The sequence below is a fragment of the Drosophila takahashii genome, chromosome 2R (genome assembly GCF_030179915.1).
Source record: "Drosophila takahashii strain IR98-3 E-12201 chromosome 2R, DtakHiC1v2, whole genome shotgun sequence".
Lineage (NCBI taxonomy): Eukaryota > Metazoa > Arthropoda > Insecta > Diptera > Drosophilidae > Drosophila > Drosophila takahashii.
Genome location: NC_091679.1, coordinates 29175380 through 29198150, shown reverse-complemented (window position 1 = coordinate 29198150; position 22771 = coordinate 29175380). Strand labels below are relative to the sequence as shown.

At 45.1% G+C, this 22771-nt stretch overlaps 1 protein-coding gene across 10 annotated transcripts; it reads right to left on the bottom strand.

Annotated features, from left to right (window-relative positions):
- Positions 1–371: 371 nt before the first annotated feature.
- Positions 372–22543, bottom strand: Kdm4B (Lysine demethylase 4B). 10 transcript variants are annotated; one of them, XM_017145579.3, is made up of 9 exons: positions 21889–22539; positions 11201–11725; positions 10796–11134; positions 10411–10733; positions 10076–10335; positions 9601–9948; positions 8637–9026; positions 4906–7156; positions 372–2731 (listed from the first exon to the last, which is right to left on the bottom strand). In XM_017145579.3, the coding sequence occupies exons 2-9, from the start codon at positions 11630–11632 to the stop codon at positions 1648–1650; spliced, it is 5427 nt and encodes a 1808-aa protein (XP_017001068.3). In that variant the 5' UTR covers positions 11633–11725; positions 21889–22539; the 3' UTR covers positions 372–1647. The 10 variants fall into 10 exon arrangements, with proteins under 10 accessions (XP_017001068.3, XP_017001069.3, XP_017001074.3 ...); XM_017145580.3 differs by lacking the exon at positions 21889–22539 and adding an exon at positions 13667–14235; XM_017145582.3 differs by lacking the exon at positions 372–2731 and adding an exon at positions 2977–3119 and having other exon boundaries at positions 21889–22538.
- Positions 22544–22771: the final 228 nt, after the last annotated feature.

Here is a 22771-nt window from a genome sequence, read left to right as displayed (position 1 = left end):
ATGGGTTAAGAACATTTTTGAGTCATTTAAACGGAATTGAAGTGCTCTTTCTATAGGTGCCAAAAGTTTATATTAAAAGTTCAAAATGTTACTACAGTTAACATTCAAATCTGTCAAAATAATTATGCCGACTAGTGTATTTCGCAATTTCATTGGGTGCAATATTTATCGACTGCTTACATTTTAAGCCTAGTACTCACCTCAATCAAAAAGGGAGCGAAACGAAAATGTCTATACAAAAATGACAACTGAAAAATTTCAACACAAAAATATTTTTACACCTTTTCGTCGGAGAGTACTCACTTTAAGGTATTCAAATAGATCAACTAAAACGTTGGAATTTACCTTCATCAAAAATAAAACCATTCGTATTTTATTGCTTTAAATTTTTAAAATTGTATTTTATTGTTTATAATAAATATATATATATGTAAAGTAATATTAGCTTTAGAATTTGTATCATACATAATGTAGGCTACCGAGTTGCTTAATTTTTAGCTTTTTTGCTTCGTTATTATTTAAAGTATATCTTACAGAAGTGCAACTCAATTTTGCTTATTTGTCTTAGATTACATATTTTTATATATTTTAAATCATTGTCTTCCATCGTTTAGAGTTATGTTAGGCTTAACCTAGCTTCGCTTAGCTTAGTGTGTTGTTGTTGAGTTCTTGTTTGTTTCGCAAGAATCTTTTAAAAAAATACTTTAGTCTAAAGTATCGAGCCTACAACTTAGAGTAATGTTAGGTCAGTGCTATGCTTGAATTCCTATTTGTATATGAATGGCATAACAAAATTGCAAATAAAATATACGTAAAGAATATACAACACGTTAAAAGAAATTAAAATGACAAGAGGTTTCGGGGGTGCACGGATAAGATTGGTTAACAAAAATAAATAAATAGATTGAGAACTTATTGAATAAATACTATATGAAATACGTTGCATAGTTGCCGGTCTATCTCTCATTATGCAAGGAACAAATTATATTTATAAGTATATGTATATGCAAAGAATTGCTACGAGGAGTTTCAAAAGTGAGTTATCCTTCAATTAAACGGAACAATTCTCGCAACACTTAATTAGGCTAAACATATTTCGCCCGCTCTCTTGGCGGGTTAAAATAGTTACAACTGGTTTGGGGTGTGTGTCTCGTCTTTGCACTTAAACGTTTAGAATTTAGCTTAGGCGTACAAATAATTTAAATTTACGATGCTCTTAAGTTTGCCTTGAAACGTATGTATGTATATATTTGATTCTTCCGCAACACCAATCGCGTGTGTGTCTGTGTGTTGAACAACATTTGATTTATATTCTTGTAGGCATTTGGTTTTTGAATAAAAAAATAAATTTCGTATGCACATCCAACAGTGTGGTAATATCAATTAGTTTAGCTTGGCTTATGTTTGAGTTATTATTCATTTTTTTATACAGCTTTGTTTCCCATTTCCCCTTTCGTTGGTGGCCAAATGTGACGATTTTTGAAGTATTCTAAAACCTTAGGGAAACGATTTAGTGTTGCCGACAGTACAAGGCTAATTTAAAGCCTTGTCTCATGGGCAACTAAGTCTAAATTTCTAAAAGAAGTAAGTGGTCGGCATTATGGTGGCGCTGTTCAAAAATCGACCCATTTGGCCACCCATTAGACCCTACGCGGCGAACAACTGAGCAGCAGCAGCAGCGGCAGCCTGTTGCTGTTGTTGCTGCTGCTGCTGTTGTTGCTGCTGCTGCTGCTGGGGAGCGGCCGCCAGGATGGGAATGGCCGTGCCGTCGGCGGTCAGGATCAGGGTCTGCGTGGCCTGTGGTGTCGCTGCCGTCGTCTGCTGCGCCTGGGTCGCCGGTTCGGTGGCCAGGGCCACGTTGCCCGGGAGGGCTATCAACTGCTGCTGACCCGCCTTGCTGGGATGCGGCACCTGGGTGGCGGCAATTATGCTGCCATCGGCCGACTGCAGCAGGATTGTGTTGGGCGGCAGATTAAAGCAGGTCACTGTTCCGTTGGAGGCCACCGTCTGCAGCTGCAGCGGCGGCGGCGGTTGGGGGGCGGCCAGCAGCATGGTGGCTGCCGTTGTGGCCGCCGCTGCCGCGTTGTTCGTGTTGCTGCTGCTCAGGTCGAGCCCGTCCGTCGTGGTCGTCGCCTCCTGCAACTCTGGCTGCTCCTGGCTGGGCTCCTCGTCAATAATCTCCTCGACCAGATCGTCCTCGTTGAGCTCCTCAATGATGTCGTCCTCGTTTTCAATATAACCCGAAGCCGAAGCCTCGACGCCGGAGCTAACCAGGTTGACGACACCTGGCGGCGAGGGAGTGGGCGTGGGCATGGCCAGGTAGTTGTCACCCGACTTGGCCGTCACCGCCGTGCCCTTGGGTATGCGAAACTTTCGCAGTATCTGGGCAGTCGAGGAGGACAGCGCACCCAGGGCCACGGCATCCTCGTCCAGTTCATCGTCGAGTTCCTCCTCGTCCTCGGCGAGTAGCTCCTCGGGCTGCTGCTCCACAGAAGTTGCTTCGGGGGCGACGATAACTTGGCGTTGATTCCGATTAGTCGCATTGACGCGGACCAAGGTGACGCCATTTCCGGCCTTGGTGTTGCCATTGAGAATATTTAACTGCGGCTGCTTGGCGGCACCACGAGCGGCCAGCAGGATGACCGGCGTCTTCTTGGCCGCCGGCTTGAGGCCGTTGCTACTGCTCACGTTGTTGCTGCTGCCACTGGTGCTACCGCTGTTGCTGCTGCTGCTGTTGGTTTTGGGAGGAAGGAGGTTGGCATTAGTCGCATTACTGGTGGGAGACGGCACATGGGACTGGACATGGGGCTTGGACATGGGGGAAGTTCTGACAAAGTCGGCGAACTTGTCGACGAAGCTGCTGTTGCTGCCGGCGGCTGTGATGTTGCGACTGCGGGCGTTCGCCTGCTTGACGATTATCTCTTCGTAGTAAATGCGATACGCTTCCACCTGGCGACGCTGCGAATCTTCGTGTGTTGTGTTCTGGGTTTGATTCTGATTCTGGTCTGGATTTGGATTGTTGTTGGTGGTGGTGGTGGTGTTCTGGGTACTGTGATTGCTGGGTGTGTATGGCCGCTTGAACATTTGTTTCGGGTTGTTGTTGTTTTGTTTAGAAGAACCTGTTGTTGTTCATGTGGTTGTTGTGTCGCATGATTATGAATTTTTGTGTGCAAATCATAGGGAATAACACAAAATCACAAACAACAGACGAACGTAAAATGTTGTCGGGTGAAAAAAGAAAAATAAAAACAATTTGATTAGCATATTTGCTGGTTTTCTTTTTTTAGACTCCCTTCATTTAATTTAGATGTTAGATATGCTTAAACCAAAGTTAATTTAGGGTTAGTAAATGATAACGACGCTCATGAATGATTTCGTAATTGGATCGAATGTAGATGTGCGGGGATGCATGTTGGTGGATTTATTGTCAGTTGTCAGTTATATATTTGGTTAAAATATATGTATGAGTATCGTATCGAGCAGTTCCCCGTTTTTGGAATAAACCAATTGTTAGGATGCAGTAACCCAGGGGACATTTGGTTAGTCACAAAACAGAAGAGTGTTAGGCAAAACAAAATTATAAACAAGGAAATAAAACGAGTAAACAAAAGTACACATACCTTTCACTAATTGTCCAATATTATTTTTTATTTTGTTATATTTTTTTTTATATTTGTATTTAAGCTGTGTTGGAGATCGTTTTTGTGTTTATAAATCTTAGCTGTTGGTCGATGCTGCTCTTGCACACACACACAACGAGTGATGACGAAGTAATGAATGAATCAATGAAAGAGGTGATGTCCTCAGGCATTTGAGTATTATGGGTATGTGACGCGACGGATGTAAGTACACTAATGTTTCGATAAGTTAGTATGCTCGAATTTTGTTTTTGCTTGGCCGCTGGTCTTGGCAAACATTGAAAATGGCTTCCATTTGCGTTGCTTTTGACTGGGTTTATGGGCAAGGTTTTCACATTATACTCGTTTCGTTAGCGATCTTTATTCGAACTCGAGCTTGAGTCTTTTTTTCGTTAAATAGAATTTTTGGTACTTTGGCTGCAGCTTTCTGTGGTGGTCGATTGTTCAGAGAGCTAGTAGCACTGCCTCTGATATATCGTAGCTATAGTTATAAGGCGTGTTTTTATTTATTTAGGCGAGTGTTATATTGTTGGGTTGTTGTTTTGATTGATTGGTTGGTTGGTGGATTGGTTGTGTGTACATAAAATAAAACAAGAGAAAAAGAAAGAAAAAGAACAAAATTGCATTGAAGTATAAAACGTATTTGAACACAAGTATTTCTCGAAACGAAAAGGAAACGAGTTGGTTATTATGATTAATTCGGGGTATTAATTGGGGGGTTGGCTAATCGTTGGCATATTATTTTACAAGAAAGCAACCTCTGTGGGTTCGTGATTGGTAAATAAATAAATGCACAAAATTCAATTCATACGACTAAGATACAAACTGAAAAACTCTGTTAAGGGCTACGAAAATAATACACATACGTAAGAACTAAGGATAAGTACAAAATATATAACTAAAGTATGCATAATCCTAATTTAAAACTAAACAAGATAATGCTTAAAGTATCCCCCCTCCCAGTAATGTTCAGTTTTCGTGTTTTTTGTCGGCGGCCATCGGGTGTTTAAAGTGTTCTTTGTGGTATCTCAAGCACATTAAGTACTCAAGTCGCGCGACTCTAAATACGTGAAAGGAAGATCAGCGTCGCAATCGCAATGAAAGGGTTACGGAGGCAGATAGAGTTATAGATACAGATACAGAGATATAGTACAGATACAGTTACAGAGAGCGGCAATCTAATCGAGCGCGTTACACTAAGAGAAGTCGGGCAGACAGAGGAGTAGGAGGTGGACTATTGACTTGGTTAGTTGGAAAGAGCGTTTACCTAATTTCTTTGGTTTCCAGCAGCGACGAGGTGTTCACATCGTTCACCGCATTGATCATCGAGGTGGGCGAGAAGGGCAGGTGGTACATGGAGGCGGCGTCCAAAGCATAGGCGTCGCCGCCCTTGATCAGCAGCTCGTTCTTCAGCTCCATGAACTGCTGGTGCGGATTGTGGTGCGTGGCGAAGGGCTGCTGCTGCAGGAGTTGCGTCTGCTGGTGGTGTTGCTGCTGCTGGTGGTGCTGTTGCTGGTGGTGCTGCTGCTGTTGATGCTGCGTCTGCGCGTCCAGCGCGTTGGCATTCAACGTGGGCTGCGCACCGGCGTGCGTGGTGAAGGTGTACTGCGAGTAGGGACACAGGTCGCCCAGTTCGGCCGGCTCCAGCTTGGGCTGGAAGTTCTGCAGGCCGTCGGGCGTCAGGATCTGGTAGCTCTGCACCGTGCCGATCACGTGCTGCTGCTGTTGCTGCTGCTCTGCCGCCGCTGGAGTAGCCGCCGCCGTGGAGCTCAGATAGGTCACGTTGTCCAGCTCGTAATGCGGCTGCTGTTGCGTCTGACCAGAGGGCTGTTGCGCCTGCTGTTGCTGCTGCTGCTGTTGCTGCTGGGTGGTCTGATATGTGGTCGCCGTGGGCTGCTGGCGCTGGGCCTGCGGCGCGGTCGTGTATATCGCCTGAGTGCCGTCCAATTGCAGCGGCACCAGATTGCCCGCCTGATCCTGGATCATGATGCTCTGGCCGTGCAGCTGCTGCTGCAACAGCGCCTGCTGCAGTTCCAGTTGGTTCGAGTAGATCAGCGTGGTGGTGGGTGCCGTTGCCTGACCTCCATTCGGCGTGGCCGCTCCACGCTGCAAAGCCACGGAGCTGGTGGCCCCCGGATTGGCCAGGGCCAGCTGAGCACCGCCCGGCAGGATCATGCCGCTGAAGTCCAGCGATGGCAACGTCTGCAGCTGATGTTGCGGTTGCGCTGGCGCCGAGGGAGCCAAAGTGGTGGTCAGGCTGTGCTGCATTTGCTGCGGTTGCTGCTGCTGCTGCGAGTGACTCACGCTGACCGGCGCCATGCCGAGGGATTCCCCATTCTGTACATCGTCCAGCACACTGTCGATCTGGGCCAGCCGCTTCTTGGCCGGCGTGCTGCCGTCGCCACCGCCGCCGCCCTTGGACTTGCGGACGCGCGGAGTGCGAGCGTTACGCGCCCGCTTCGCCGGCGGTCCGTCGGCCTTCAGCGGCGTCGTGGTGGCCGACGGCGGCATGGGCACATCGCCGTGCTTGTCCTTCTTGTGCATCTTCATCTTGTCCGGCCGCGAGAACTCCTTGTTGCAGATGGGGCAGGCGAAGATCTTGCGGTTCTGGCCCTCGTGGAAGAGGTAGGCGTGCCGCTGGAAGCTGTACTTGTTCTTGAACGTCTTGAAGATGTCGTTCTTGGCGCACACGAGGCAGTAGGCCACCCCGTCGATGATGTGCTCGTAGCGGGCAATGTCCAGTCCGCGCACACTCATCTTCTCCAGATACTCGCCCTGCTCGTCGTCGGCGATGACGCGCGTCTTGCGCTTGCGCTTCTGCTTGGCGGCCGCCGCCGAACCCGACTTGGGCACCATGGAGGACACCACCTGGTTGCCGCCCGTTCCCGCCTGATCCTGGCTGATCGTGTAGCTGGTGGTGCCCGCCGCCTGTTCCGCCGCCTCGGCCTCCACCTCGGCCTTGATCACCTGGAACTCCTCGTACTCGTGCTCTTGGTCGGGATCAAGGTCGTGCTCGGCATCGTGCTCGAGGCTCTGCTCCTCGTACTTGACCTGCAGCAGGCCGTTCTCCTCGTCGTCCTCCTCGTCGCCGGCAATTCCGTGCTGCGGCTCGTACTTAATGATGTCGGCGGCCACGGCGCTGCTGCCGTTGCTCAGGCAATCGCTGCTGCCGGGCTCGCTCTTGAGGACATGGTACTCCTCGTACGTGCTGCCGTCGAACTCGATGATCGTGCCGTCCGTGTTGACCAGGGCCGTGGTGGTGGTGGTGTTCGCCGCCGAGCTGCCCTGCGGCACGGGAACGGGCGTGGGAGCCGCCGAACTGACCGCCGGCATGCCGCCGTTGTAGTTCTCGAACACTATGGTGGTCGGGGTTTGTCCATCCTCGCCGGTGGTGGTGATATAGTGGTAATGTGACTGTGGTTGCTGCTGCTGCTGCTGGGAGGCGATCGTGTCCACTCCGTTGGTGTTGGCGTTCGTGTGCAGGATGGAGGACGAACTAATAGTTGTGACCACATTGTCTTTTGTTTATATATTTTTTGAAAATACATATTTGGTTCGGTTCATAAAAGATGTGTTTGAATGTAATATTTGCATAAATCAATAAATCAATTCGTAATTGAATTCGAAATCAATCAACAACAATTCACTCAAATCAGGTTCGCATAAAACAAATGTAGTGCAAAATGAAAGCTACTTGCGGCCAACTGTTTAAAAGTGCCACAGATGGGTTGCATCTGTGGCACTTACACGGGCCTCTCATACAGGTCATATATAGATAGAAAGTGAGTGAATTGGTTTTTGTTTGTCGGTAGAATTTGTGTTTACTTAGATCTACTTTACAGCAATTGTAATCGTAACTCTGGTACAGTACTCGCAACTAAATACGAACTAAATAAAATAAAATTAAATAACTAATCGACTTGAATAACTGAGGTAACAGGAGAGAAGAAGAGCAGAGGATGAAACTGGTGGTGTGTTGGCCAACGTTGGTCAGACTCCTCCCTTTTCCGGGGGAGCTGAGAACGGATTGTGTTTTGTGTTGTGTCAACAGGTGGGAAAAGAAGGGAACAATAGATAGTGTCATTGCTAAAAATAACTAAATCATAAACGCAAATCTATAAATTATAAAGTCAATTTTCAAAATTGGCGCCCAACGGCTGCCTTGAGTCCGCGCGCGCATGGGCATCACTGACCAGCTGCATTGGCCTCACTTTTCCACCCCGTTGGGCGCCAAATGTTGAATTGAAAGTTCTTAAGCTAGCTAATAAGGTAAATTAAAATACGTGATCAACAATTTTTGAGCCTTCTTCGACGCGCTCTGCACGGAGTTTCCTCGGTTGAAATGATTTGTGCATTTATTTATGTGATAGTTCCAATATTCACGACATTTCGAGAAGAGACAGACACAGACCTGGGGAAGTTTGTCGCAAATTAAAGACGAGCATGTAGTGTGTGGAGCAGTCGAAAGCGGTTTTTGTTATTAATTGGGCGATGCGATTGGATTTTTGATTTTGCTGAGATAGGTCGGTGGTTAACTGAAGACTTTAGACGGTCGTCTATTCATTTTTTTATTTTTTGGTCATAGGGGCAAAAGATGTGACAAGAACACGGCAAATGGAAGTCAAATTCATTGTTTGCTCTTATTCGAAACATTCTCAGTGAATGGCGCGCTTGAATTTTGGCACAAAAAGTTCATAAACAAAAGAATGCAGTTGTGAAATGTCGGATGGCAAGATGGAATGGAATGTAATGGATGGATGACATGGAATTTTCAGTGCGACACTTACAAAACGAAACTTTTGATTGGATTCGAATTTGGCCAATTCGGATGACTATTAAATCATAATTGGGTGAGTTTGTATTTACAATGAGCGGTTAGTGGTAATAGCTTCAACTGAAACACCAAATACGAGTACACAAGAGGGTTAAACCATACACAAAGACTACAACCAACAAACAAATAAACAGAAAGCGAACAAATTCAAGGCGGACACTTACCGGCAACACTGGTTGCAACATTCCGTTGCTGCTGCTGCTGCTGTTGCTGTTGCTGCTGCTGTGGACTACTGGCCGTAGTTTGATATGAGGCCGTGGCGGCCGTTACCGCATGTCCGTTTGCATCACAGAGTATTTCATTTTGCAGCTGATAGACATTCCCGTCCGTAGTCGCATACTGTTGCTGCTGCTGCTGTGGAATGCCATTCAGGGTATTGGCCGCGGGCAACATGTTGACGTAGACAATCTGTTGCTGCTGCTCTTGACTAGACTTGGATGTGGATGCTTCTGTGGATGCTCCGGTTGCTACTCCTTGACTTAGTTTTGGTATCTTGCCCTCAAATTTACGCGACTGTTGCATAAATTGCAGCGACTTCTGCTCCTTTTTGGCATCTGAAAAACGGCAATCGGTAGAATTTAGTGCTTGATCGTTCCACGATTTTCATAGCTTTGTGATTAAATGCTGTTCATAAGGTTCTTGTTGGTGTAAGCACAAACACACACACACATGTGGAGGGGCGGGGGTTGCGAATTGGTTGGGTGGGTGGTTGGTATGGAGGGGTGAGCGAAGCAGATTCTGGGGCGGCAAAGCAAGAAGAACAGGCCCAGGCAGCACCAACACCTTGGATTCGGTTTAGTAAAACAGTTTTGGTTTTTGGTTAGTTTTTAGCATAGACTTAAAAGCGTGATCGTATATTTCTCTGACGCACTCTTACAATTAAAACAAACTAGACGATTTATTTGTACATTAAACACAAAAACAGAACGATGGAATGAATGCATATGCAGGTCGAACGGCTTAAAACATTGAATTTTGATGGACCAGAAATCTGTGGAATGATGTTGCTAGAGCTAGAGGAGTGTGTAATCTTTAGGGGCATTTGGTTATGGGGTTAAGGTTCTTGGAAATGAAGCTGTGATTATGTGGATGCAGTGGTGCAGTGGCTGCTTAAGCTGCTGCTCTCACCTCCGCCGCCATCAGCTGCTGTGGTTAGTGATGTTGTTGCTGTGGGCGATGCTGCGGCAGCGACAGTTGCTGCTGCCGCCGGTGAGGTGGCACTGGAGTCCTTTTTCCGCCTCGTCGGAGTCTTTCGGGGCGTGCCGCTGGCCTTGCCACGCCTTCCCCCACGAGACGTGGAGGAGGTCGAGGATGCCGGCGATATGGAACGGTCGTCCTTGGCGCGCGGACTGCGCCCCCGGCTGCTATTTCGCGAGTGGGTCTTTTTCTTGGACGCCAGCCAGTCGTCATCGTAGTCGGCATCGTACCGCCGCTTCTGCTTGCGCCGCTTGAAGTCCTCCTCCTCGTCGTCGTCTTCTGTCAACGGGAAGTTTTAAAAGAGACAAAACGAAAGGAGGGACAGAGAAGGAGAAAAGGGAAAATATATTATAGTTCAGCTGGTGGGGATGCGATCGACTTAAGGGCACCTGACCGGCCCACACACCTGTGCCGTCGTCTATGTACTCGAGCAGCTCCTGCTTGGTCTTAAGGTCCGCCGGACTTTGCAGGCTCATGGCGTCCTCGTTGGCAAAGTCGCCCTCATCGGCGCCCAGATCGCCCGTGTCCAGCGTCAGCACACTCTCCTTCAGCATGGCCTTCACGTCGTCGGGCACATTGGGATTCTGCTGGATTTCATCCAGATCCAGATCGGGATTGCGTTCCTTAAAGCTCTTCGCCTTGGTCGGGTTGCATTGCTTTTTCATTCTGAGAAAGGAGCAGGAAACGGGAGAATAAGAGACGCTGGAAACCCCCAGGTAGGAGCACAACAAGGAAACCTACTTTTTATCACACAGCAAGACATCGAGATGTGGCGGCAGTGGAGCAGCACTTGGCACCCCATTCGCTGGATCTTCCGGGTGCCGCCCTACATCGCGACCCTCCATCCACAGATCATACCGATCGCTCTGGAAGCGCTTGACGAACGTGTCCATCGAGATCTTGACCATGTCGTTGCTGCAGGTGCACTGCACCGCCCGCTTGCCGTACTCGATCCAGCGCTCCATCGCAAAGTTGGTGGACTCGGCGCAATTGAAGCCGTGATTGAAGCCTGCATGGTAGCCGAACGGAAATGTGATCATGATCTCGCCAGCCTCCTGCGTAATCTGCAAGAGTACGCCTGGATTTAGTGTGTCCGCTAAACGAGAACAGTACGGACAAAACGCACCTTACTGACGGGCACGTCGTGCTGCTTGAGGATCTGCGGCGAGATGAGCGTCATCTTGTGGCGCAGATACGCGTTGCAGTTCTTGTAGCTGGCCGGGAAGTACTGATTGGCCACCTTCTCCAGCTTGCGTCCGCACTCCGGCGGTACGACATACCACGTCTTGGGCGCCCCAAAGTGAAGGTAATTGATCGAGTACAGGTCCATGTCCTCTGTGTGCCAGGCGAAGGTCGTCTTCCACATGCCAAAGTACAAGTACGCCGTATTCACGCCATCTATTTGGATGTTGTAGTCCTTGTTCACAAAGTCTAGGATGGTGCCCAGCCGGTTGATGTTCCAGCTCTGCAACGGCAACGAATCGTAATCGTCAACGGGGATCGGAAACTCAAACCCCAAACCCTAACTTACATCCTGATCGGTGTCTGTAATGCTACCGCTGACATCTGCCCCGTAAATGGGCGCCACATATGTGATGTTCTTCCAGTACTTGCGCTCCAGATCCTCAAAGTCAAAGTGCTTGGGTGTGGCATAGCGTTCGGTGCTGGCCAGTTCGCTGAACTGCTTGACAGTGAGTGGCTTTTTCTGGATATTTATCTGTTGGTAGTAGCCCTGTTTGCCGGTTACCACCTGGCAAATGGGGGCAGGAATAGTGACATTCAGAGCGTCCAGATCGGCGTAGCCACTGCGACGGGGCACCCATTCCGGCGGAGGAACCACCTTGGCCAGTCCGGCCTTGTGAGCGCCCTGGGACTCCATGTAGGCCACGTACTTGGGAAAGTCCTTGAACTCCTCCCAGGTGGGTCGAAAGACCATAATGCGGGGCACTTCGGACATTTTCATGTTTCTCAACGCTTTGTTCTCGTTCTATTCTGAGCTGTCGGCTTTTCTACTCCTCTCCGAGACACCTTTCTCTTAGAGTCCGGATGCTACGATCTGGAAATGTGATAGAAGCGGCTTTAAAACCCAGTACTCCCGATCGGCCCATTAATCCCGGAGATGCAGTTGCAGATGCAGATGCCTAGCCTAGTCCGCCCGACTGCCTGTCCCGTCGCTAAGAGCTCGAAATTCAGGGCTCAACGATCGGATCGCTTGGGATCGGCTGGCTGCCACAAAACAAACAGAAAAGGAACAGCTGCAACTTTTCGAGGTTTTTTTTTGTTCATAATGGGCGCGGCAGCGACAACTGCAGGCAGGCAGGCAGGCCGACTGGCAGGAGAATAGAGGCTGGCAGGATATGCCCTTACCGCTGCCCCTTCCCCTGCCCCGGTTTTCGAGTGTCTCTCCTCCTGTGCTAGCAGGACCCCTAATAACCCATAGGAACCCATAAAAAGTGCAGCGATCGTTCGCTCGGTAACCTTACAAACTACGAAGAAATGTTGTAAATTGAATAAGTATATCGCATTTCATGCAGAACCGGCTGAAAAGTTGGGAGTTTAGGGAGTAAGCGGTTTTATGGACATTATGTATATGAGCTGAAAATGTTAAACTTATTTTATGTCCTTACCAAACTTGATCTTAATTCTAATATCAAATAAATAATATCAAATCACATAGTAAATAAAATAAAAAAGGGGTTAGCAATAATAAACGTCGAGTTTTTCGAATAGGAGATAAGATTCGAGGATTTATGTTACTGATACTTACTGGCAATATTCTTAAAAATGGTTTGATTAGCTAAATTTGTTGACTATTTAGGATAATACTGCCAATTGTGCTTTCAATATTCTTTATAGCTACATTCTATATAATTAAAAGGTTGGTACTATATAAATTTATTTAATAAGTGTCTAAGGATAAACAAGTCTGTTTTAAAAGTTTAATTTAACGGACAGACATACAAACATGACTTCTTGTAAAATTGTAAATCGTAAAGTGATTGGAATTCAAATATTTAATGCTAACTTTCCAGAGAGAACCTCCTAACAACCGTCTTAAATGTTAAAAAAGTTCATTAATCTTGACAGCGCACTTTTTGGCCTCATTTATCACTTTATGAGGGCTTCAATCAAATTGGTTTATCTACAATGCCAATCATAAAGGCCACCGATTCGCCAAACTAAAAATTTTATGATAACTATTAAGAATACTTTCAAATATCTTTTATCCTTTTTTAAATGTATTCTTTTTTCCTTTTTTTAGTTAAATTTTTTGATTTTAAAGTGTAAAACAATAAACAAGAAATAAATACATAAGGCATGCGAGCTTGAATTATTTCGCTGTCTGTATTTCTGTATACGATAAGCCTCCCAAAGAAATCACAATAAATCAAACTGAAGAGGATAATTAATTATTGAGTGCCAGGACGAACCGTTATCCCCGCGGCCAGTCATTTAAAGGAATTGAAAACGCCCAATAAGCGAATGACACAAATCCGGCGACATCTTTTTCTGAGTCAATACCAATTGTTTTCCGTTTGTTTTTCCTATTTTCCGTATAAGCAGACTAAAAGCTCTGCAGGCCGGAGGAGCAGCAAGGATAACGATAACGAGGACAACGCTGTGCGAGACATCCCAGAGAACTAGATGAAAATTTACGCAATTTTTCGACCACGCAGAAAACTGTACCACCACCCGACAATTTCAGAGAGCGAGAACACAAAAGGGAGAGCGAGAGCGGAGAGCCGACGATGATGGGAAAGGGGGGACGGGTGAGGGGGGCGATGACGAGTGCGCAAAACTATTTGCTAGTTACAAAGGAGAGAGCGAATTTGGGAAGGTAGGAGCGAGAGACTTTATGCAAAGGAGCGGGCAGGATATACTCGTTAAAGGGGGGATTCAAAATGGACGAGTCGCAAAGCAGCGAGTACGTATGTGCGTGTGTGTGTGTGTGTTTACGGGTGAGTGTGTTTGTGAAAGGACGAAATTTGGAACTCACTTGTGATGTGCTTCGATTGGGTTTTTTTTTTCAGCTTCTCTAGTTTATTCGATGCCTGCTCCGTGCGTAAATCCCAACAAAATGGCAAAAGTACTTGTATGACTATATGAGTAACGCTTGCTTATTGTTGTTGTTGTTTTTCTCGCTGCTGCTGCTGAGTTGCTTTTGTTTGTATTGAGTTGTAGTTTATTGCACATTATTTTATTGTGTATTTGCATATGAAACTTTTGCTCCTTTCAACTAACTGAAACTGATTTGCACAATTTGATGTTTGATACGATACACTTGAAGCACTATTTTTTTTGCTTTGCGATTCTTTTAGAATGATTTGGCTTTGGTTTTGGGTGCTTTATTGGTTTAATTTGATGTTATCCTGCAACATCTGATGGCGTCGTTGTTTTGCGTTTTACAGTCCTTTGACTTGGTGGCTGCTGCTGTCTCTCTTCGATGATGTTGGTTTATATATATATAGATGTATATGCGTAGGTACTAGCTAACTATAAGCACTCACGACGGGCGCGACATGTCTGAGCGGTCTGAGCAGCAAGCGTCGACTGAACGGCAATTCGATGCCAGGACGATGGCGACGCAGGCGTCGAACGAGCCCGCTCCTCGCTCGCACACACAAACACAGACACACACACACACTCACGCCGCACGAGAGCGTTGTCCTTTTAATGCGAATGCTCTGGTCAAAGCATAATGCGAAAGGAAAATTGGTGTAGAGCCAGAGGGAGACGGCGCAAACAAGTTTGACAGGATAATTGTGGATAGGGAAATGCAAGCCAAAAGGAAAACTGCCAGTTTTAATCGCTCCTCCTTTCCTCCATCCATCCGTTCGTCGAACAATGCCTTTTTCCTGCTCTTTCGTTCCATTGCGAAAAGCAAATGTGGCGAAAAGGAAAATGCATTCGCCATTCGAAACGCTCGCTCGCAGTCGGGACTTCTTTTCGGCAATTCTCCTCCTCTCTCGCTCGCTCTAAGCAGACAGAGAAATCGCAAAGGACTTAATCCTCATTATGCATTGTCCTGCCCTGGATTTCGGATTTTGGCGAAGATCTAATCTAGGTATTGCTGATCTCGGATCGCAAAGCGATCGTTCTTAGGTAAATGACGGTGGCGGTGGTTAGAGTTTGAAGATCCACTTGAGACGGGAACCAAGGGTACTTCATGTATCGGGTATTTAATAATTGCATATTTTTGGAAATTATTGCAAAGGCAACAAACAAAATATGGGTTCATGGTATTTCTATGTATTTGTTTGTGTACAATCTAATTTCGATTTTATAATAATTTCTTCATTGTGATATATTGCACCTAATTAACTAATTAAAGATGGCTTATCTACATTTATTGAGCTTATTTAAGATGGAAGTAGCATCCGTGAAAAGTGTTTAGATAGATTGGTTCAATTTTGTTGGTTTTCCAAATAGGATAAATCTGATAAATTACATGTTTTGCTGATTGTATAAGATTCCTAAATATACTAATCAAGGATATATATATAAATTTACATATAGATAACATTAAAGCAAAATATAAGGAAACAAAAAGGTACCTCTGGTAATAAGAAATAATATACTTTATCCCAGTGACTATTGACATCCTAATTTCCCAAAGCACAAAAGTGCAATTTGGTAAATCCCTTATAATGTTCATTTTAATGGAACAAGAGTTTCTCGAATACAAATTAGCACATCTGCAACAGCTAAGGATAACTGCAGCGAGCAATTACGTGATAGCGTTTCGATAACAAGCTTCGCCGCATCCTGTGAGCAGAAAACCCATACAAAAGCAGGCGGCGTACTATAAAACAAGAGAGAGGGGGAGAGATACAAAAAGGAAACCGGGCTGAGTAATTACAGCCGCATGAAACGGCAAAAGGAATGGTATGCCGCGGAGTAGTATAATTTACAACATGTCATTAGTCTGGCAACGCCTATGGAAAAATGGAGCTTGTGGGAGCGGTTGGCGGAGAACGGCAGGATCAAAGCGTGACCAGAGCACAAAAGAATGGTCACACTGCTCGCCAGGACTTGAACAAAAACAAAAAAAAAAGTGGCGGGGCGCACAAAGATCCTGGAAACTTGTTTCTGAGAAAACCGCTCGGGCATAACGCAGAGAGAGAGAAAAAGGACGAAACCGAGAGAGAGAGAGAGAGCTTGCAGCAAAGCAGCGAGAATGACCAGGCGGCGGCTTCAACTTCCGGCAGCAATTACTCACACACACACACATACTAACAGTGCAGTTGTGTACACAATGTGGTCATTGACTGAACGGTAAAAAGCGAAAACAGGAACCAACAACAAAAACAACAACTGGCGATGACGTCGTCGACGAAGAACTCACGGAGAACCGACATAATGCGCGTCCCCTTTTTCCACATTCCCACTTCCCCCCTGACCCTCCCCCTCTCCTCCTGCCATTTAATATTCCATTCCACAGACACACACACGCACACATTCGTCCTGTGCCTCGTGTGATTTCACAAAGCATTTCTCTAATACAATTTCTCATAAAATTTCAATTCGAGCTCCGCTGCTTTGCCTCAGCTGCGACAACAGCTACAAGATTATTTATGCTTTTTTCCTTGTTCCTGCCGCTGGTTGTAGTTGTTGTAGATGTTCCTGCCGCTCCTGCCAGTTGCCCGTTTTATATCCTTTTGTGACGCTAAGCACGCGCGTCGAAACAGCACAGTGGTACGTGATTATTAAAATATTTCATTCAAATACGAAATAAACATATCCTTTAATGAAAATTATGCATTGTCGCGATTTAATTTTGATTACTCTGATTTATATCTATTATTATAACTTTCGTCCTGAATTTAACTTTGTTCAAATATAATCCTGGCTTCTTTAATATTTGAAATCGTGGCGACAGACGCCTGAATGTAGGCAATGATTTTCATAATTCCCGAACGTCGTATACGAGGTGATTTTCGGGTGATTTTAGTTCATGGTAACCATTTCCTACATTTAAGAAATACGTTCTTACTTAAGAAAAAGTTTCTTGATTTTAGAAAAATGTTCTTAGTTTTAAAAATAACTTTCTTGTATTTAAAAAAATGTAATTTTTTTTTGCGATTTTCTAAAGTAAGTTAAGGGTACAATTTATTTTGAGAGTATTCTTAGCTGCAACTAAGTAATTGTTAGCCGTGGAAAGTGAATTTATACCACTGTGCGGCGGCGACAGGCATCGACCGAAAAGCAAAGCACGCGTCCCCTTTTCGAAGTTTCCCTTTTGTTGTCCTTTATCTCAATTGCACAACTGTTTGGCTTTGGCTCGTTTTTCTGCCTTTGCCGCTGGCCTTTGTTTTGTTTTTATGCTTTTCGTTCGTTACATTTTGTGATTCCGGTGCGTTTGCGATTGTCTGTGTGTGTGTGTGTCGGTGTCTTGTGTTCCTGCGAGTCCTTTTTATAAGCAGGCGCCCAGCTACAGTCGTCCTGGCGTCCATACTCTTAATTCTTACCGTTGTTGTTGTTGCTGTTGTCGTTGTGTGCTAAGTGAATAAAAAGCGCAGAAGAAGGAGGAGAATTCGAGGCGCATGACAAGTTTCCCGTTGCAGGCTTTCGGCGCACACTCGCTGCTCTCGCTCTCTCTCTTCTCTATCATTTTCTCTATTTCTCAATAGTTTGCCAGCTCGTTTCTCTCTCAGCTGCAGCACGCCCAGCAGCTGCCAATCTAATTAATTCTTCTCTTTCGCCATTGTTCGTCTATCGCTCGACACTTTTCGCATCCCAGGTCTGGTTGGTCTACAAAATGGCGGCCATGTGGAGCACAAAGCAGAAAGCGCAAGGATATATGGCGGATATTTCACAGTAAGCAAAAGGGAAAACTTTTTCAAGATGCCCGTGTCCGTGCTCAAGTGGCCACTTAGTTATCCAGTTTTCCTGCCGGGAAAAGTCGATCGGAGCAGGATGTGCACACCAGAACCTTCGCCACTGTGTGCTCCAAATTCAAATCTGTGGCATTGTTAAATTTAGAACGAGGCCATCACAGTTTCCATGTGAAAATCATGGTTTAAAGAAAAGCTAATCTACAGGGATAATTAAATTCCTAGACCAAGAGGGTTTTTCGTCTCTAATTGGTTTTTAAAAGTCATTTAAAATATTAGATATTGAAATAGAATTTTTTATAACTATAGCATTTACGTTGATTAAGAAAGACACAAGTAGATACAAAATTCACAAAAAAAATTGTAATAAGTGTTTAGATCCTTCTTATAATATGAATTTATCAAAAAGTTCTGTGAACATAAAAGGTATCTAAATCCATTCAAATTTATAATTTAAATCAAACGTCCTACTAAAACGAGCCAATATACAATTAAGCTAAGCTCCCCCTTCTTTGGTCAAAAATCCTAACTAATAATAAAAACCAAAATGAATGAAATGTGGGTGAAATGCCTGCTAAGTATGCAATAATATAACAAGACTACAAAACGGATGTGTGTGGTAATCACCACTACCTAAGACCTTGCACAACACAAAGGGATTCGAACTCTTAACCCCAAATATTTAAACGCATACCCTCAGTTGGACTCGGAAGGATCGGAACACCACCACCCACCGGCGGCCACCGCAACCACCCGGCGGGGCGCGACCTGTTGCGTTGACAACTTGTTCGCACTTCATCCACGGCTCGGAACCACCACACCTGACCTGCGGACTTGCCACTTCGGGCGGGATCTGTGCCAAAAGCACCACCTAGTCCGGGGGTATGTTTATAATGCTTTATGAATGGGAGCGGGAGCGGATGCTCCTTGCTCTGCCTTAACTACCACCGATGGCCCGCTCTGTTTTGGTTTCAATTTGTGTGTTTTTTTTTGTTTTTCGGAAAACCCCTAAATGACGAAGACGTTGTGTGGATGGATGATATGCCGGCACACGCCATGCCACTCTACTCCACGACACCGAATCCCATATCCGTATCCGTTGTTCCATCACCGAGGTGATGGTGGTGGGTTCAGAGGCACATGACCAAGAGCAAGAGCGGATACGGTCGGTGCCGGTGTCTGCTGCTGGGGTTGCTTTTGTTTGTTTACATTTTGGGGGTTTTCCCAACGTCCTTGCACCTACGAGAAGGCCGTGCGGTTCGATGTGGTGCGTGCGTGTGAGCGGAACCACCCCATGCGCCATGTGGCCCAGAGCAAGTGCGCCAATGTAGGTCGGTGGTTGCTCTGGCTATGGCTCTTGCCCTGGTGGTGATTCCAAAAATATGCCCAGACATGTCTAAGGGTTAGTACGACTGCCTCAGTTCCCTTTTTGTTTATAAACATTGCGCAAAACAGCTGATTTTCGGCCATCCCCCATAATCTGCGTCCCGCATTCCGCTCCACACCCCCAAAGAACTCGTCACTTCGCAAGGATAAAGTTTAGTGCTCCAGGCGGAAAATACTGCATCACCTGCATGCCGACCTCTTAATCGGAGAGCGCGTTTCAGAGGACAGCTGGCTGGCACAGCAGCAAGCCCTTTGAAACCGACAGATGTCGAGGTCGGCCGTAAAATGCATTGGTCGTTCGTGGGCAGGCAATCCAACGAATTGCAGCCGTCACTGAGCTATTGAGGCATTGAGCAGAACCGAGCTGAAGGGACGACGGCACCGAAGGGATCGAGATAGAGCCTACATAGCTGGCCTGCTGTTGCATTGATTACTTCACGGACGGGACGGAACGGGACGGGACTGTCGTTAACATCTGGTCCGTTTTCCCTTGCTCATCGTTCAACGATCCTCGCTTGCTTGGCATGTGCCACGGGCCGAAAGGACATCTGCCAGCTGCCTGCTGCTCGAGGGCCCCCAACGATTCTATCAGTAGAGCCTGTTCTATATTTCCAGTTTTTTAGCGCGATAACACACTCCTATTTGTTGCCTTTAGCAAGCAGGGAACTAAAAAAGCTTATTTAAAAAATAAATATGAATGACATCCTTTTTCTCGTTACAGTTGTTATGCAATTAACTATTTATAATCGTCAATCCATTTAGAAACCGCGTGGAAATATTTGAAAATCGATATCAATAGAAAGTAGGATCCTTAAGCAGATCATATATGTTTTCAGTTTTCAAATCATTTTAATATTATACTTTTAAGTGAATCCTAATGAACAATAAGAAAATAATATTGAAAACATTTAAGTAGTTTGTAATTGGAGGCCTTGAATATGAAAATGATCTTGTTCTTCAAACCCCAAGCTAATATCTGATCTGATTGAGTTGGTAAGCAGATATGGTATGCAGGCTCCATTGCCAGCTGCTTCTCCAGCATCATCATCAGAATTTTGATCGGCATCAGCTGCCTGACCCCACAGGATGATGCCTTTCCAATGCCCGAGCAGCCAGCATAAAAAACTTGCAGCAAACGCAGACCAAACAGCTTTCCAAAACTGAATTCTCCCAGCTGTAACTGGACACCGCAGCCCGTAGGGATAGGGAATGGGGACTGGGATAAGGTCGAGCACAGGAAGAGGGGTACGAGTGCCCCAACTGGGAAAAGTTTCGAATTGCGTTCTGAAAAACTGGCTGAGGGAACAAAACCGGTATGTGAACGGGGGGAAAGGACACGACTGCGATCGATGGCGATTACATGCAATTTACGAGGACCGAGCTGGTGAAAAAGGCCGATCAGAACTGTTACAACATTTGAGACTTCCGCTTTCGCCTGTCGTCAAAGAGGAAGTGCAAAATGTCGCTAAAAATCACGGCTTCCCTGTCGTTCAACGGCTGTCCTGTCGCAGTAGCAGCTGCATTTTGCCACCGTGTTTTGCGCAGGCGTACATTGAACCCAGTTCCTTTGGTTAAAGCAGGCAGGTAAAAAAAGACGCAGACAGGACGGCAGATGTTCCACTTCACGGGTCCTCTTTGTCGCAGGTCAGTTGCTGCCTCTAGCAGAGTTGAGAATCTCATCCTATCGCTGCTCGAAGGCACGTCAAAGGCTTGTCAAACATTGGTTTACCTTTGTTTGCTTAGAAGAAGTCATTGAACGTCCGGGCAAGGGACTACGACTACAGCGCACAGCTGCCACTAAAGACTGGCCTACAAATTTGGAAGCCTTCTAACTACTTCGAAACTAAGGCAATATTTCAATTATTAATATTATTACCAAACCTTTTATTGGTTTATAGATAAAGATAATGCTAAGAGCATTAAATTGTTTTTGTAATTGAACAATAAGACACTGAAAACTAAATTTTCATCAGCTTTGTTAACCACACAAAACTACTATAAAGACAAAATGGCAAAACCCTTTTAAATCATTCGAGTAATGGAAGTTTGACTTTCAAAAGTGCAACTACATAAGCAAATATCTTGAAAAACAATTTAAATTGTCATATCTAACACAATTGCGGTTTAGGATATAGAGAAATTTGGTGGTTTTAAACCTACTCATAGTTCATATGGTAGTCTTCCGATTATTTCTATGGGGGCATAAATATAGATTGAGATCTGCGTGCAGAAGAATAGACGGACATGGCTAGATTAAAAATGTTGTTAATAACGATGCTTCACTGGGTTACACAAAAGGTAAGTTATTTATCACTTCCCTGAAAATATGTAGTCTACCTCAAGGCGCGAGATATTATCCGACTTTTTAACAATTTTAAATAATTTGTTGATTAGGTAGATATTTTCAACAGATTAACCTTAGTGGGAAGGAATATATATCATACAAAAATATTATTTTATTCAATAGTGTTACGATTCCATTTAAAGGTAATAGTTTTGGTGACAATTTTCTGTGTAGGATTGCAATTTTTTTATCTTTCGACAGAGGATGACTTTTTTGTGAAACAAAAAGAAAATTAATTTTTAATGCTTACAAAAATTTAAAAGCCAAGAAGACCTTTTTTATGAACACCCTAAAATTCATTATAGTAAAAAACAATGGGAATCCCCGAAGTCGCAACATAAACTACCTGTAATTTTGCATCAATTACGTTATCTCATACTAAGCCAATCGAATTAAGAAATGTGGAATCAGCATCTGTCAGAGCTTTTTAACCGACACGGACTGTGTATCTCAGTCATCCCAAAGACGGAAGGAATACCGGGCTAGTGGAATTAATTCGAGTCCAACCGTTCCAGTAAGAGTGGGTGGCAGTGGGTGGTAGGGAGGCAGCCTCGGTTGGCGAATTGAAAAATCGATTTTGCACAGCGGACTCGCTGTTGCAAATCGCCAATGGGAAAATGGGCAGTGGTGGGCGCTTTCTGCTGCGGAACTTACCCGATTGCTGCTGCAGTTGCTCCTCCGTCTCCTTTGATCCCCTTTAGCGGCCGCCTTTGGAGGACTGTGGGGCACCTGGCTTTTCGCGTATTCCCAGAAATCCGCAATGCTGGTGCAACGGAATCGGGGGAATCGGGAATCGAGGAATCGGAATCGGCGTACGTGACCGAGAAAAGGTGCACGTTCACAATGGACGCAGACGCAGTTTATTTACACTAGATTAGCTGCGCGATGCACATGTCTGGGTGCGTTGTTGTTGTTACGTTACTATTGCCAGCGATTTTCGTATCTTGCAGATGGTTAAATTAGCAAAACAACTCCTTTGCCGCTTCACCACGGCAATAGTTTTTAGTTTTTGTATATTTTTGGCAGCGTTTCACTCGCCATTCTTATAAGATGGCTGCTTATCAGACGCTTCGACACTCGAATTGGAACATTTACACTGACTGACGCGTGACCGTCACTGTGCCACTGGGGGAGTATAATTGTGTCCTTCCCCGATATCTGTTTACTGGCCGTGTGCACTTGACGTTTCACATAGGGACAACACAAATTACTCTAGTTTCTGTATTTATTCTTTGCAAAAATCTTGCCATGCAAAAAAAAACAGTGATGGCAAGTGTGACCAGATTTAAGCAGTGACCAATTCTAGATTCCAATGCATGTGTATCGAAATCCCGACAGTGTTGCCAAGCTAAATGGCTGAATTTATGATAAAAATAGCCAAATAGCTATAAAATAATAATTTTATTTTATTAAATTTTTTAAGTTTTAAAATAAATATTTTTAATTAATGTAGATTAAGAATTTTCTTACTTAATTCAATTCAAATAAGCTCTTTATAGTCAAAACTGTAATTAAAATTAACTCGTTAATATCGGTA